The 14,397-nt window shown below is 38.5% G+C and overlaps 1 protein-coding gene across 2 annotated transcripts in view; it reads left to right on the top strand.

The window, feature by feature from the left end:
- ENOX2 (ecto-NOX disulfide-thiol exchanger 2) overlaps window positions 1-14,397 on the top strand; it is a 294,849-nt gene that overhangs the window by 253,654 nt on the left and 26,798 nt on the right. For both annotated transcript variants that reach the window (XM_032757614.2, XM_058441768.1), the window contains one exon: window positions 6,175-6,289. In XM_032757614.2, the coding sequence (XP_032613505.1) occupies window positions 6,175-6,289 (115 nt within the window). The remainder of the gene's footprint in view (window positions 1-6,174; window positions 6,290-14,397) is intronic.

Here is a 14,397-nt window from a genome sequence, read left to right as displayed (position 1 = left end):
TGCCTCGCCCTGCTTCGGCTCGCGCACAGTGCGCTTCACCGACTGTCCTGCACCCACTGTTTGGCACTCCCTAGTGAGATGAAAGCGGTACCTCAAGCAGAAATGCAGAAATCACCAGTCTTCTGTGTCGCTGGGGCTGGGAGCTGGAGACCGGAGCTGTTCCTATTCGGCCATCTTGGCTCCGCCCCCTTTTTTTTTTTTTTACCTCTGCAAACTTTTACTTGATAGCAGGCAACTGTGAGGACTGAAAGGAGGTATCCTGTGGGAAATAAATAAACCATCCTCTTAAATTGTGGCTGCCTCTTAGCACCCCTTGAAAATCGAACATCTCAAAAACTTAATCAACTAGGCTGCCTTATTTTTGACCTAGGCATCCAAGCTACATAGAACTCATAAGCCAAGGGTTTCATCAAAGTGAGTTTCTGATGTTCAACCTTTTTACCAGTTGCATCTGAGAACAAGTCAACCAGTGACCTCCTCGTGTCACAAAGTACCTGTTCCTTGTCTCATTGTCATCCTTCTACCAGCAGCCAATACGGTCTTACTCTGCTGAGAGAAAGGATGTAGAGTATGAAGAAAAATTTTCCGCCTTTGGGGAGCTTAGACACTGACTTTGGTAGCGTATGTCAAGCAAACTAGTTTGCTAATGAGTCTTTTTCATTGCTTTACGTTCCTGATTTATATATGTGTGAGGTCCCTGCTAATACAACTGAAAACGGTATTAGGAGAAGGCTGAATGAAGTCCCTCCCCTTACTAAAAGTTGGTGTCTATAGTGACTTTACTGGCAGTTCTGTGTGTTATGGGAACTCTTTTTCTACAGAATCACTTAAAACCTATGTGTTTCTCTCTAGCTGGCCTAGATTAGAAGCTAAAGCTTTGATAATGTGTAAAAACTAGAGCCATAACAATAAGCCCTAGGAGATATCCTCTTATATCCTCCCTCAGATGTGGTTTTACACCACTGGGCTAGAGGAAAAGGGACTTGATGATTACTAGTATTCTTGTAAAATGAAATACTGTGATTGCTAAAATAACTTTCTTTATAGAATTACAGGCCTACCATTCCAAACTCTGAAGAACTGTTTGCAGATAGATATTCAAATAATCCGCATACCCTTGGTTTAGGACCCATCTGCACTAACACCAGCTGTTGGCCTTCAGCCATCAAAAAACATACTAACACAATTTGGATAAACCTAATTTGTATTTCCACTATGTATCATATAATAGACATTAAGAACCTGAGTTTGTACTTCACTTCATTATATTAAATGATATCTCAGAATCAAATTTCTACATAAGTGTAGAAGCTATCTCCCTATCCTCTGCTTCTTTCCATTCCCTTGTCTGATCCCTTATCCACCAATTTTCCTCTTAATGTTGAAAGTCTTAGGCTGGGCACGGTGGCTCATGCCTGTAATCTCAGTACTTTGGGAGGCTGACACAGGCAGATTGCTTGAGTTCAGGAGTTCGAGACCAGCTTGGGCAACATGGTAAAACCCCATCTCTTCGAAAAATACAAAAATTAGCCGGGTGTGGTGGCCCACACCTGTGTTCCCAGCTACTTGGGAGGCTGAGGTGGGAGGATCATTGAGCCCAGTAGGTCGAGGCTGTAGTGAGCCATGATCACACCACTGCACTCCAGCCTGGGCAACAGAGCAAGACCCTATTAAAAAAAAAAAGAAACTCTGGCTAAGTAGAATTTTGTTACACATTTAATAAGAAACTGATGTGTCTGGTAATCATGTTCCTATCATAAAACATGAATAAGATTAATTTAAATCCACATACATTTTTGTGAAACTATAGTTAGATAATTAATGTGTAACAATTTATGATTTGCTTGCTTTATGATAAATCAAAAATGTCAGCTGGTACAGAAGTGGTTCTTTTCATGCATTTTCCTGTCTCAGATTTCAGTTTTATTCTATATGAAAGTACATTGTCCCCCATTATAGAGTAGTGTGTGAATTTCTAAGCTTCAGAAAAAGTTATCGTTAGATCAGACTCAGTCATTATAATGTGTTTCCAGAAATCACTAACAGTTCACTGTTGAAATGAAAAATATCACAGATCTACTGTGGGCAGGAGAATGGTATAAAAACTTTAGGAGGGCTATCTTACCTTTTTTGTTGTAGTCTACCAGTGATGTGACCCAGTCAATTTCAGGTAGAGATTTACAAATGCAAATTGCTGAAAAATGTTTCCGCATGCCATGGCCATTCTTTTGGTTTCAGCACTGGGTTCAAAATGCCAGGATGGGAAATGGGGCAAATCTGGGAGACAGCTGTTTCCTTTGCTGTCTGCTCTTCAATGGCTCAGAGTTTTTTCCCCTGCCTGCACCTATGTCCAAACTAGGTAGAATGCCTTCCTCAGGTTCATGTCACCTTTTAGCCCTTCACTCTGAAGGTATTTGTTAGGGTTTCCTTCCCAAAGTAGAGTTTTTCTGATCCAACCGGAGAATACAGAAGACAAGTAGCTCAGACGTCAAGTGCTTTAAGGGAAAGATTTTCAGAGAATTAAAACCTCACTCCTTATTTTTAGGAGTACTGTCACTTACTAAATATTCCCCATAAGCTTACTTTAGTATAGTACTCCATAAACTCTGCTGCTCTCTTTACCTTTTATCTCATTCGTGTGATATAGTATTGGGTATTTATAGAAGAATAATGATATGAGCCTGAGTTTCTTCATAGCTAGAAAGGATTGTCTAGTGGGTAGGGGGCTCTGAGCTCTGCCAGTTTGCCTGCCTGACTGAACCACTTAGGGAAATATACCCCTTAGTTTTTCTTACCCTTATTTTATTATCAGTTAAAGCAACTGGTGATTCTTATTCCTGAAGTACTTTGAAACATTTAGGTAAAATTTGTTCATAGGTCTGTTACATTTCCAGGGATTTTTGAAGATGTGAAAGACTAGGTAAGCTGTATCACATAATTTTTTAACTTTTTATCTTTCTAAGAAGAGATTACACTTTTTTGCCCAGCTGGAAGAAGAAAGATGTTTTGTGGATGCTGAAAAGCTAGAGAACATGTCTTAGCTCTCAGATATTCCTGCCCTGGGACATTTCCCTAGAAGGAACATATTTTACTCTTCTGAGAAACACAATAACTTTCTCAGGGTTATGTGACATGTTTGTGAATTGAGAGTTGGTCTCTGCTTATACTCTCCAACAGTCTACATTTTTTGTTAGGCAACTAGAAAGCCATGACTTTTCCTAATGCAGTAAGTTGTACAATATTCGAATTTGCCAATGTCAAACTTCATTATAATCACCTTTCCAGTAACAGCTCTTTGATGATAACTGAAAATCAGACTCCTGAGATAGAATGAATTCTCAGAAATGAGAAATTCCTTTATTGTTCTCTGTGTAATAAGTTTGAATAAGACATAGCAAATCTCTCTCTTGACACAGCCCTTTAAAGTTCATTTTTCTCAAGCGAGTCATTATTTTATTCTATTTTAAGTAATGCCCCTGAAGCACATGGGAGAGTCTATGTTAGCATCTTCTTTTTCTATTCTTAACTATCAGTGATGATACTAAATAGCTCACTTTTTTAAAAAAAAGTCTTTTATTTATTTTAGTAAAAACTTAACTTGAGATAGAAATCATTATCTTTCCCGATAAAAGGAATAAAAAGGAGGATGTTGGTTGGGATAATGACTACACCATTAATTATTTAAAAATCCATTTGAAATACATATAATTCCCCCAAATGGAGGCAGTTCTCACAGACAACTTCAGATATTTCCTGTGTACAGCCCAGTACAGGCTAATCCAAGCAAGGAATTCTCAGTTCAGTGCTGAGGAGCCTCTGACAGGCATTAATTGGACTCTAAATGATTGCAAGCTGCTTCAAAATGCACAGTTGTTGTCTTACCTTTTTAAAGTGACTTTTATCGTGGGATCTTGATCATTTTCAGTGTTCTTCATGCCTTCCTGAAGGTCTGTGTTTATATCCATTAGCACTTCCCTTCAGCCCGAAGAACTTTCTTCAGCATTTTCTATAGCATATTTCTATAGCGCAAGTCTGTTGGTGATGAACTCTTGCATTTAATTTTGTCTGAAAATATACCTCAGCTTTATTCTTGAGAGAATTTGTCTCTGAATACAGAATTCTGAATAAATGGATATTTGTATTTCTTCATGAACTTTAAAGATATTCTTTCACTGACTTCTGGCCTTAAATTATTTCTGAAGGAAGTCAAAGTATCCAAATTGTTGTTCCCCTCTGTATAATGTATTGCTTTTCTCTGGCTGCTTTCCAGAGTTTATCTTTAGCTTTCTGCTGTTGTAATATGATGTACTTTTTTCACACATATCCTGCTTGGGGTTCACTGAGCTCTTTGAATATGTAGATTAATGTCTTTCATCAAATTTCAGAAATTGCCAACCCTTATTTCTTCAAATCTTTTAAAATTATTTTCTTTCTCCTCTTTTTCTGCAATTTTATTTACATGTATCTTAGATCTTTGTAATCTCACAAGGTCCCAAGGCTCTGTTTTTTAAAAATATTTATCTTTCTCTGTGTTCTTCAGATTGGATACATTTGTTTTGCTCTCTTTAAGTTCTCTCATTATTCTGTCATCTCTATTCTACTTTTAGGCTCGTCTGGTTATTTTTATTTCAGATATCATTTTCTAGGTGTAGGATCACCCAGATGTGGTAGTTATCAGACAAGATTATAAAGCAGCTCTTATAACGATTCTGAGTGATGTAAAAGAAATATGCTCATAATGAATGAAAAGATAGGAAATCTCAGCAGAGGAATAGAAATTTTTTTAAAGAATCCTTGGTTCTTTTTATTTCCAGGCAAAAGAATCCTTGGTTCTTTTTATTTTCAGACAAAAGAACTCTTGGCTCCTTTTAAATGTTTCTGTTCCTCTGCTGAGATTTTCTATCTTTTCATTCATTATAAACATATTTTCTTTACATCATGAGCACAGTTATATTAATAGCTGCTTTAGTTTCCTGTCTGTTAAATTACCACATCTAGGTGATTTCAGTGTTGGTCTCTGTTAATTGTCCTTTCTTTCAGAAATGGGCCATCTCTTCCTAGTTTTTCTATGTCAAGTAATTTTGGGCTTTATCCTAGATATTACAGATATTATGTTGTGAAGACTCTGGATTATGCTATGTTCTTTCAAAGAATGTTGACTTTGTTTTCATTTGTTGTAACGGTCAATTTACTTGACCAAGCTTGGAATTCTATCTCTTGGATGGCCAGCTCAGTTGTCATTTCAGTTCTTTTAGCCTTAGCTGTGCTGTTGGGAATCTTCCTTGTGCTTTCTTGGCTTGGGTATCATGCAGGCATTTGAGCAGATCTTATACACAGAATTTAAAGTTCTTTCCCCCTGCCTCTATTGTCTCCTTTCTGGGATTCCCTTCTTACTTTCCAGTGGCTGTAACTGCCCTGAACTCTCCTTGAGTTCTTTAGGCCATAAAGACTATGGGCTTTCTATTAGAAATTTAGCCATCTTATGAGGTGCTAACTCTGGTCTACCCTCAGACTAAATTGCACTTTAAAAACTGAGAGACTCACCCTATGCTATTCCTTTCTTCCAAGTGTCAGCTTCTCTTCAGAATATGTCTGCTTTTGTTCACTCTCCAATGTCGTCAAGTAGTTACGGGTTTTGTTTTGTGTTTTGTCCAAAGATTATAGTTATTATCCATGAGAAGTTTGGTCTGGTAGAATATTACTCCTGAAAGCTCATCTTTGCTGTAACTTCTAAAACTACAAAAACTCAATTAAGAGTTATGTTGAGTAAAACTATAAAAAGACAGAGAAGAGAATGGCAAGCAGCAAAATTAAAGGGTCCAACATGGGGAGGTGAAAATGGCAGAACCCTTAAGGGAAAGTCCACAAATCCATGTAAGAGGTAAAATGTCTTTCATGGCCAAAAATACTTTCTAATGTGATAGGAATGTAAGAATCATAGACTCCCTGGAGCTCTGGGTCTGGAAAGAAAGCCTAATGCAAGACAGAGTATAACTAAGTCTGCTTTGTCTGAGACTGTTTTACTTTCAACATGCCTCTTTGCCTTAAGAGTATTTGGAGGATTTTTTTCCTAATATGTCAAAAAAAATGCTGCTTTATCTTATCCTTAATTCCATTCATTTCCTCAACATTTTCAAGGAATTCCCACCTAAAAAGCATACCTTTTAACCTTAGGAAATTCGCAACATTCATAATGATGAATTAATGGGAATCAGGCGAGAAGAAGAAATGGAAATGTCTGATGATGAAATAGAAGAAACGACAGAAACAAAAGAAACTGAGGAATCAGGTAAAGATAATTCTGTTTTCTTTATTTAATAAACATGTACTTGCAGACATGATATTTTCAAACTTTTAATACCCAGTAAGGTATGGCCATCAACCCATCAGCCTGGATACCGGCTAGAAATAATTGGCAAGGCCATATGTGTACATACTGGCTGAATATCAGCCCTGTGGCTACAGGATTTTCTGTGGTTTTCACTTATCCATACCTTGCATTGAAGTGCCTAATTAAAAGTGAACTTTCTTTTCCAAAAAGCTCTGGGCATTTAGGCAGCTCTAACCTAGTATAGTCAGAACCTCACTGTGGGACAGAGGCCGTGTTATAGGTCCTTAGTGGGACCCACAGGGCAAACTTTTTGAACAATAGATAATACCCTCCCCTTCAATTTCATAGTAAACTATCTTGGATGGGAGAATTACCATTGCAGATAATAAAATAGCCAGAAGACTACTCTTTTTAGGCAAACCATTCCAGACAATCTTAGGAGTCAGATTACAGGAAGGTACAGTGGAAAAGCCACTGGACCTAAAGTTGAAACACCTGAGTTCTAGTCCAAACTCTGTCCTTCTTGACCTAGGAGGGACTTCCTCCCCACTGAGCCTCAGCTTCCATACTTGTAAGGAGTACATTATAAAAAACCATTTAACGGCCAGGCGCCGTGGCTCACGCCTGTAATCTCAGCACTTTGGGAGGCCAAGGCGGGTGGGGATCACCTGAGGTCAGGAGTTCGAGACCAGCCTGACCAAAATGATGAAACCCCATGTCTACTAAAAATACAAAAAATTAGCTGGGCGTGGTAGTGCATGCCTGTTATCCCAGCTACTCAGGAGGATGAGGCAGAAGAATCCCTTGAACCTGGGAGGTAGACATTGCAGTGAGCAGAGGTCGCACCATTGCACTCCAGCCTGGGCAACAAGACCAAAACTCTGCCTCAAAACAAACAAACAAAAAAAATCTAACAGGGATTTTGTGATGGTTAAATGAGTTCATGAGTAACTATTACATGCTAAGCACTATGGTAGAGATTGGAGATATAGTTGTATACTGTTCCTGCTGTGTGTGTGTGTGTGTGTGTGTGTGTGTAAAAGAGAGAGAAAGAGAAAGATTGTAATTCAAATCTGAATTTCCTGATTCCAGTGCTTGTATAGTGAAGTCAGCAGCTCTATAGCCACTTGAGTTGTCTTAGAATTTTCACTCCATGAACAGAAACTCTGAAGGAAAGAAAAACACCAAGTCAGACTTTGAAAAAGATATTTATTAGCTATTACATCTGAATTTTTTCTATTTTTGCCATATGTTTGAACCCTAAACATACAAACTGCTATCTATATTGAATAAACCCTTTGTAATCAGTGGTTAGCTAGCATTTTCAGGATAGTCAACTAATTACTGCAAATAAATACTGTAAACTTATAGCCAAAATAAACAAAGAGTTGAATAAGAATTGAACTATTCAAATTATTTAAGTGCTTAGCTAGGATGTTTTATAGATGATTAATCTTTCACTTGTATGATTGTTTACACCTCAGTATCTGCAGTATTGTACACAGTATTTATCCAGTGTTACCATGAAATAAATGCTGCCGTAAGTTTGAGCATCCACTTGATAAACTGCTGAGTTTGTGGAGTTATTGGGGGAGGAGAGGAGTATATGGGAGATTCAGATTGAACGCACTTACTAGAGTTATATAATTGCATTTTGCTTCTGTATCTCTTTTGAGTTAAAAGCTGTATTGGCTACTGCACAGAATCTTATTCGTTTAGAGACTGGAAACTCCCTGACAGATCATCTTATAGCTATTTTCTTTCCTGTTCCACATGCCAGGATACTGCTTTGTCAAATAAAGCTATCTACAATAGACTTAATGGAGCTTACCAAATAGCTTTTCTCCCAGAAGGTTTCAATTCATTTTAATTCAAGGACTTTTGTGCATTTTTCCTCCCCTCGATTGTATCTAATTCTGTTATCTCACTTCTGTAGTACTCAACTGCAGAAATCCCGCTCAATGTGAGCCAGTGAAAAGGTCTTCAGTTTTTATCTAAAGTGGCTACATGTTTTAGCTATCATTTGGTTCCAATTAAAAGCCTAAGCAACGAGATCTCAGAGTTGTTGTTGTTTTTTTTTCCTCTGTCCATGCTACCAAACTTGAATTGTAGGAACCTATGGCATGTTTCTGGTTAGATTTTACTTCCCAAAGAAAGTAAAACCAGCCTAGAAGTCTCAGTTATCTTTCCTTGGAGTGCCACAAAATTTCTATTATTTGAGAGACTATATTAGCCAGCCCAAATTTGTGATGCAGTACTTTAAATACTCTTGCCATGGAAGAAAGGACTGATGTACACAAAGCAATCTATTGAAGAGGGACAATCACATCAAAGCAAATCATGATAGTGTAAAATTATTTCATTATCTTGTTAGCCATGATGGAACGTACGGTACCCAGTAAACCTAAGAAAAGCTGTTCCCTTTCAGCACCCATCTTCTGCTCTGTTTACTTAGACTAGTGGTTCTCAGACTTGGTATACTGAAGAATCATTTGGGTTACCTTTACAAATTCAGATGTCTAAGCTGCAGAATCTGATCCAATAGGTCTGTAATAGGGTTGAGGAATCTGCATTTTATCAGCCATCCTAAATGATTTCGATGCTGGTGGTCCAGGAAGCACATTTGGAAAACATTGACTTAGACTAATTCTCCTTCACTGTTCTGGCCAAAGTTTTCTGTTCCCTTAATATTAATCTAATCTCCTTCTTCCTTCCGCACCTTTTATTTTCCATTATTTCCACTTTAAGAGTTTGGCCAATTAATTAACAAGTACTATGTCCTATAAGGTGATGGAGATAGAGATATAAATATGTGTAAATCCACACAAAATTTTAGAAATACCACTTGCTGCTAACATGGAAGGTACTGATTAGAATGCAGCAGGGCAAGAGATATCAGGTGTGGACCAGAGTTGTCACAGTCACTGAAAAATTGATCAGGTCCTTGAAAGATGAACAGGTTTAAATGATAGGAAGATAAAGCATCTTGATGGTGGGGGGAAGGGAGGGAGTAAAAGGGTCAGGGCTCAAAGAGGGAAATAAGCATGATGTATATAGGGGGCAAAAGACTGAGTAGAGTAGATGGGTCCAAATTATGGAGGGCTATGTATGCCAACCTTAGATTTCGCATAGTAAGCAATATGCCAGTGTAAGCACATCTTGTCCGTGGTGCTAATATGATGAAAGCAACATGAATTATACATTTTAAAAGATAATCTTCAATTAAGAGAGTCTAACCAGATACTTTTACAGGAAGTGAGATGTAAAATGATGAAGGGTGGGACCAGAGTGAAGGCAAGAGGAACTGAGACAAAAATGGTAGAAGAAAAGGAGGCAATGGATTGAATGAGATTAAAGATGGTAGGAGTCATTTTCGAGGAATATACCTAAGTCTTTAGTGCCAGATTGGATACAGATGATTAAGAAAAGGAAAAAGCCAGGAATGAGTCTGTGTTTTCTAGTCTGAGAGACTGGAGACCTGTTGATTGTATTGGTTCACTAGAGATGTCATAACAAAGTACCACGAAGTGCGTGGCTTAAATGACAGAAATGTATTGTCTCACAGTTCTGGAAGCTAGAAGTCTGAGATCAAGATTTCAGCAGCGTTAGTTCCTTGTGAGGGAGAATCTATTGCATTCCTGTCTCCTAGTTTCTGGTCATTTTCCAGCAATCTTTGATGTTCCTTGTCTGTTAGATGCATCATCCCAATCTCTGCCTTCATGTTTACATGGTGTTCTCCTTGTGTGCATGCCTGTTTCTACGTCCAAATTTCCTCTGTCAATAAGGATACCAATCATATCAAGTTAGGACTCATCATAATGACCTCATTGTAATTTGACTACCTCGTAAATAACCTGTTTCCAAATAAGCCAGATTCTGAGAGCTTCAACATATCTTTTTTGAGAGGACACAATTCAAACCATAACAGTAGAACTGACAGAAATGGACTGATGGATGGGACTGATTTGCAGAATATGATGAGATGAACTGCAGATAGTAGATCATTGAGAAATGGGCAGAAGGGATTTGTATTCAAATTAGAGTTGAAGAAACTAGAAGGAATAGTAGATGGTAGTGTAGAGGTATCGGCTGAAGCCCTGAGAAAATTAAATATGAAAGACAAGTGAAAGAAAAGCAAAAGGTTGAATACAGAATTTGGGGGACTATCCACAATAAGGGAGAAGGAAAGAAAGAGAAGTTTGCAGAGGAGTTAGAAAAAAAGCAGTTCTGAGAGGCTGGAAGAAAACTAGAAATGAACTGGGTTGTGGAAAGCAAGAAAAGCTTTTATAGAAGTAAGTAGTCATTGACATTAACAGATGTTACAAAGAAAATCGGAATCGAGAGAAACAATGCTGGGCAAGAGCTATTTTAGTAGAGTGATAGAGGTAGGGGCCAGAATACATGACATTAGTAAAATAAAGTAAACAAAGACCATAGATCAAGAAGTTGGGTACTAAGCAAAAGGAAATATGGATATTATAAATGGCAACTAGAATCGATAAAGTTAAGGGTTTTTGTTGTTGTTGTTGTTGTTCAATAAAAACGAAAGAGGCAATGGAGAGTATGAGATTGAAGATGCTAGAAAATAAAAGAGTACCTATGGAAGTGGAATCTTTGAAAAGAAGAAAGGGAAGGGATCCATATTCAAGTAGCGTTTACTTTAGAGAGGAGAGAGCCCTCTTTCTCTGAGACAAGAGAGGGGAAGCTGAAGGTGTATAGGTAGCCCAGACTTCTCCATATACTAAGAGATTGTTTATTCATCACAAAAATGATTTGGAAATGAGACCACGAGGAGAAGGGAACTGATTTGGAATAAATGCTATGGGCAGTATGGAAGGAAGAAATCAGTGAGAGGTGAGAGACCCATCAGCAAGGGCCAACATGAGTGTGTATTGATGTAGCTGCCTAGCTCTGCAACTTCCCTTAAGAGTTCTCTGTGGCCCGGGATAAGAGAGAGTGGAGTCAAGTGACTGTGAGTTGGGGATTGGCATAGTAAGGCTGGCCAGAGGTTTTCAGGAAGCTGAAAGCAATACAAGGCACTGAGGAGTTTGCACTGGGATCTGTTCAGCCAGAAAGCAGCTAATGAACTAGCTTAGTGAAGTTGGCCACTCCGTGAGATTAAAGATCCCAGCAAGGAAAGAGAGCAGTCTTGGGGTGATGAGAGGCAGTGAGGAAAATGGCAGATGAGGATTCTGTGTTTGAGATGGGAATTTAGAGATCTAAGAGGAGTAACAATGAGGTTCCAGGTGCATCCATGCTGGCAGAAGCCTGATTGGAATGGAGACAATAACCTGTAGAGGCAAGGGAAAGCAAGGCATTATGAGGTCAGGAAACCCAGTTGAGATTTTTTGCCTGAGCTGACCTGCAACCACCCCAATAGGTCTTATTCATATCATTTCCTGCTCTTTCTTCCCACTCTTTGTTCTTTTCAGCTTTTTCCCTTTGTGAATCACCGCAGCTCAAACTTTCTTATGAGCCTTGAGAGGAATGTTACCCATTCTTCCTTCTATAATTTTGTAACATTTTTAGCATCTCCTGTAATTAAGCTTTAAAAGGGTGGCTGACTCCCTGAATTTACTTCTACTAATTTTTTTTCTTGTTTTCTTTGTACCATTGAAGAGACTCAGGCACTAATTTTTTAATGGCACAAAATCATTTTTGATCTTTTGTTGTACAGAAACACGTCTGGGATTTTGCTGTTAGTGGCTCCGCTAAAAAGAGGAGTTCACAGCTGCCTTCATACTTTCATATTGCCGTGATGAACTGGCAGCCTTCAGATCTGAGGAACAATTGTCATAAAGAGAAACATTTTCCCCACATAGGAAATAGCCAAAAAGGAGAAGCCAAGAACTAATGATGGCAGAATATGAATACATTCACTGTACTGTGCTCTTTAGTATCAGGACTGATGGATTCACCTACTCAAACATATTATTAAAAGGTAATATTGAACTTTTCAATGTTCTGGCAATGTACAAAGAATTTCAGCTTCAGAAATGGGCCCAATTAATATTAAGTCTGTGAAAGGAAAGACTTGGTGTCCTCATTAAAATGACAAAAAACCCTCATTTCAGAGAGTGGGAAATATATTTTGTAGGTAAGGTCCCCTCAGTAGCATTACAGGTGATTGCATTTTCTTTTGCTTGGTGACAGGTCCAAACTGAGAAGATTATTATCTGCTCCCACTTGGCTGCAGGTAGCCATCACTGCTCATCAGCATGCCCTTTCCCCCAGGACAAAAACAGTCTCTCCTCCTCATTTTCTCAGAGGGAAAATATTTTTACATTTAAACTGGAGAATACGCCTCTAATCATTCTCCTAGATCTCTGCCCTTTTCTCTGCCATGTATCTCCGTGTGACATGTAGAACATGAGCATAATTACTGGCCTGCAGTACAAGAAGAAATAAAAGGAGGAAAATGAAATATCACTATTTTGTATTGAGCCATGTGGACTGCCAGAGGACAAACATGCAAACCAAAACAGAAATAAATAATTGTTAATCTGTAGGAGTCACTTGATTTACAGAGTAACCTGTGTACTATTCAGCCAAACTCCAGCTCAAGATACTGTCCTTGGTACTCACCCTGCAAGCAAACCAAATATTTCTTGCACTGTTTGGCAGACAGTTAATATGCCTTTTTCTATAGAGTTTTGTATATAAAAATCATCTTCACTCATAGTACCTTCTTTTGATGTTGTGGTTGTTAGTGCTTGTCTGATGAAAAGTATCCCAGCCACTGGAAGAGATGGCAAGGATAGATATTATTTGGAGTGCTTGGAATCCAAAAGACACAAAATCTGCATAACAACAAGAATTAAAATTAATAATAAAACCAATCATAAAATGAATATGTCATGCCAAAGATCTTTTTGTAAGTCTTTAAAACTAAAGTGCAAGGTTTAAAACTGCTGTATCAGGATCATTGCATGGCCATCCACAGAAAACAAATGTGGATGCTAAGAACACCTCAACAACACTAGTAGAAGATATTTCTAACCAGAACCCTTCCTATTACATTGCCACTTTCTGCTTTGGATAGACCATCTGACCACAGCAGCCTACATCAGTACATACTAGTTTTAGGAAAACCCCCATGTTCAAGGAATTGAATTAAACCCAGCACTTCTCTAAAGGCAGCTTCCTTTTAGGAGTACAGAATGTTTTCACGCTAATATGGGTTTTTTTTTCTATATATTTGTCTGAGTCCATTTTATGTTGCTATAAAGGAATACCTAAGACTGAGTATAAAGAAAAAAGGTTTATTTGACTTACAATTCCGAAGGCTGGAAAATTCAAGATTGAGTATTTGCATCTGGTAAGAGCCTCAAGCTACTTCCACTCATGGCAGAAAGTGAAGGGGAGCCAGTGTAGGCAGAGATCATATGGTGAGAGAGGAAGCAAGAGGAGAGGGGAGGTGTCAGGCTTTTTTTTTTTTTTTTTTGATATGGAGTCTCTCACTGTCGCCAGGCTGGAGTGCTGTGGTGCGATCTTGGCTCACTGCAACCTCTGACTCCCTGGTTCAAGCAATTCTCCTGCCTCAGCCTCCCGAGTAGCTGGGATTACAGGCACGTGCCACCACACCCAGCTAATTTTTGTATTTTTAGTAGACACGGGGTTTCATGTTGGCCAGAATGGTCTCAATCTCCTGACCTCGTGACCCACCAGCCTCGGCCTCCCAAAGTTCTGGGATTACAAGCATGAGCCACCAAGCCCGGCCAGGCTCTTTTTAACAACCAATAGAGTGAGAATGCACCCCCGCCCCCTTCCCAGGGAGGGCATTAATTTATTCATGAGGGATCCACCCTTATGACCCAAACACTTCCCACTAGGCCCAACACCACCACATTCGGGATAAAATTTCAATATGGGTTTTGCTGAAGAAAAATAAATCATAACCAAACCACAGCAATATTTCATCTTTGTAATGTACAAGTTCTTTCCATTCATTATGTAGAGGGTGAATCTTCTCTTTGAAATTCCTTTAGATAAACCCTTCCTTCACCATTTATAGCCAATAATTTTAATTGTTTAATTCCTTCTTTTTTTTTTTTTTTTTTTTTTTG

Source organism: Hylobates moloch, unplaced genomic scaffold, assembly GCF_009828535.3.
Source record: "Hylobates moloch isolate HMO894 unplaced genomic scaffold, HMol_V3 SCAFFOLD_7, whole genome shotgun sequence".
Lineage (NCBI taxonomy): Eukaryota > Metazoa > Chordata > Mammalia > Primates > Hylobatidae > Hylobates > Hylobates moloch.
Note: the sequence above shows the minus strand (reverse complement) of the source record. Positions and strands in the feature narration are given on the sequence as shown.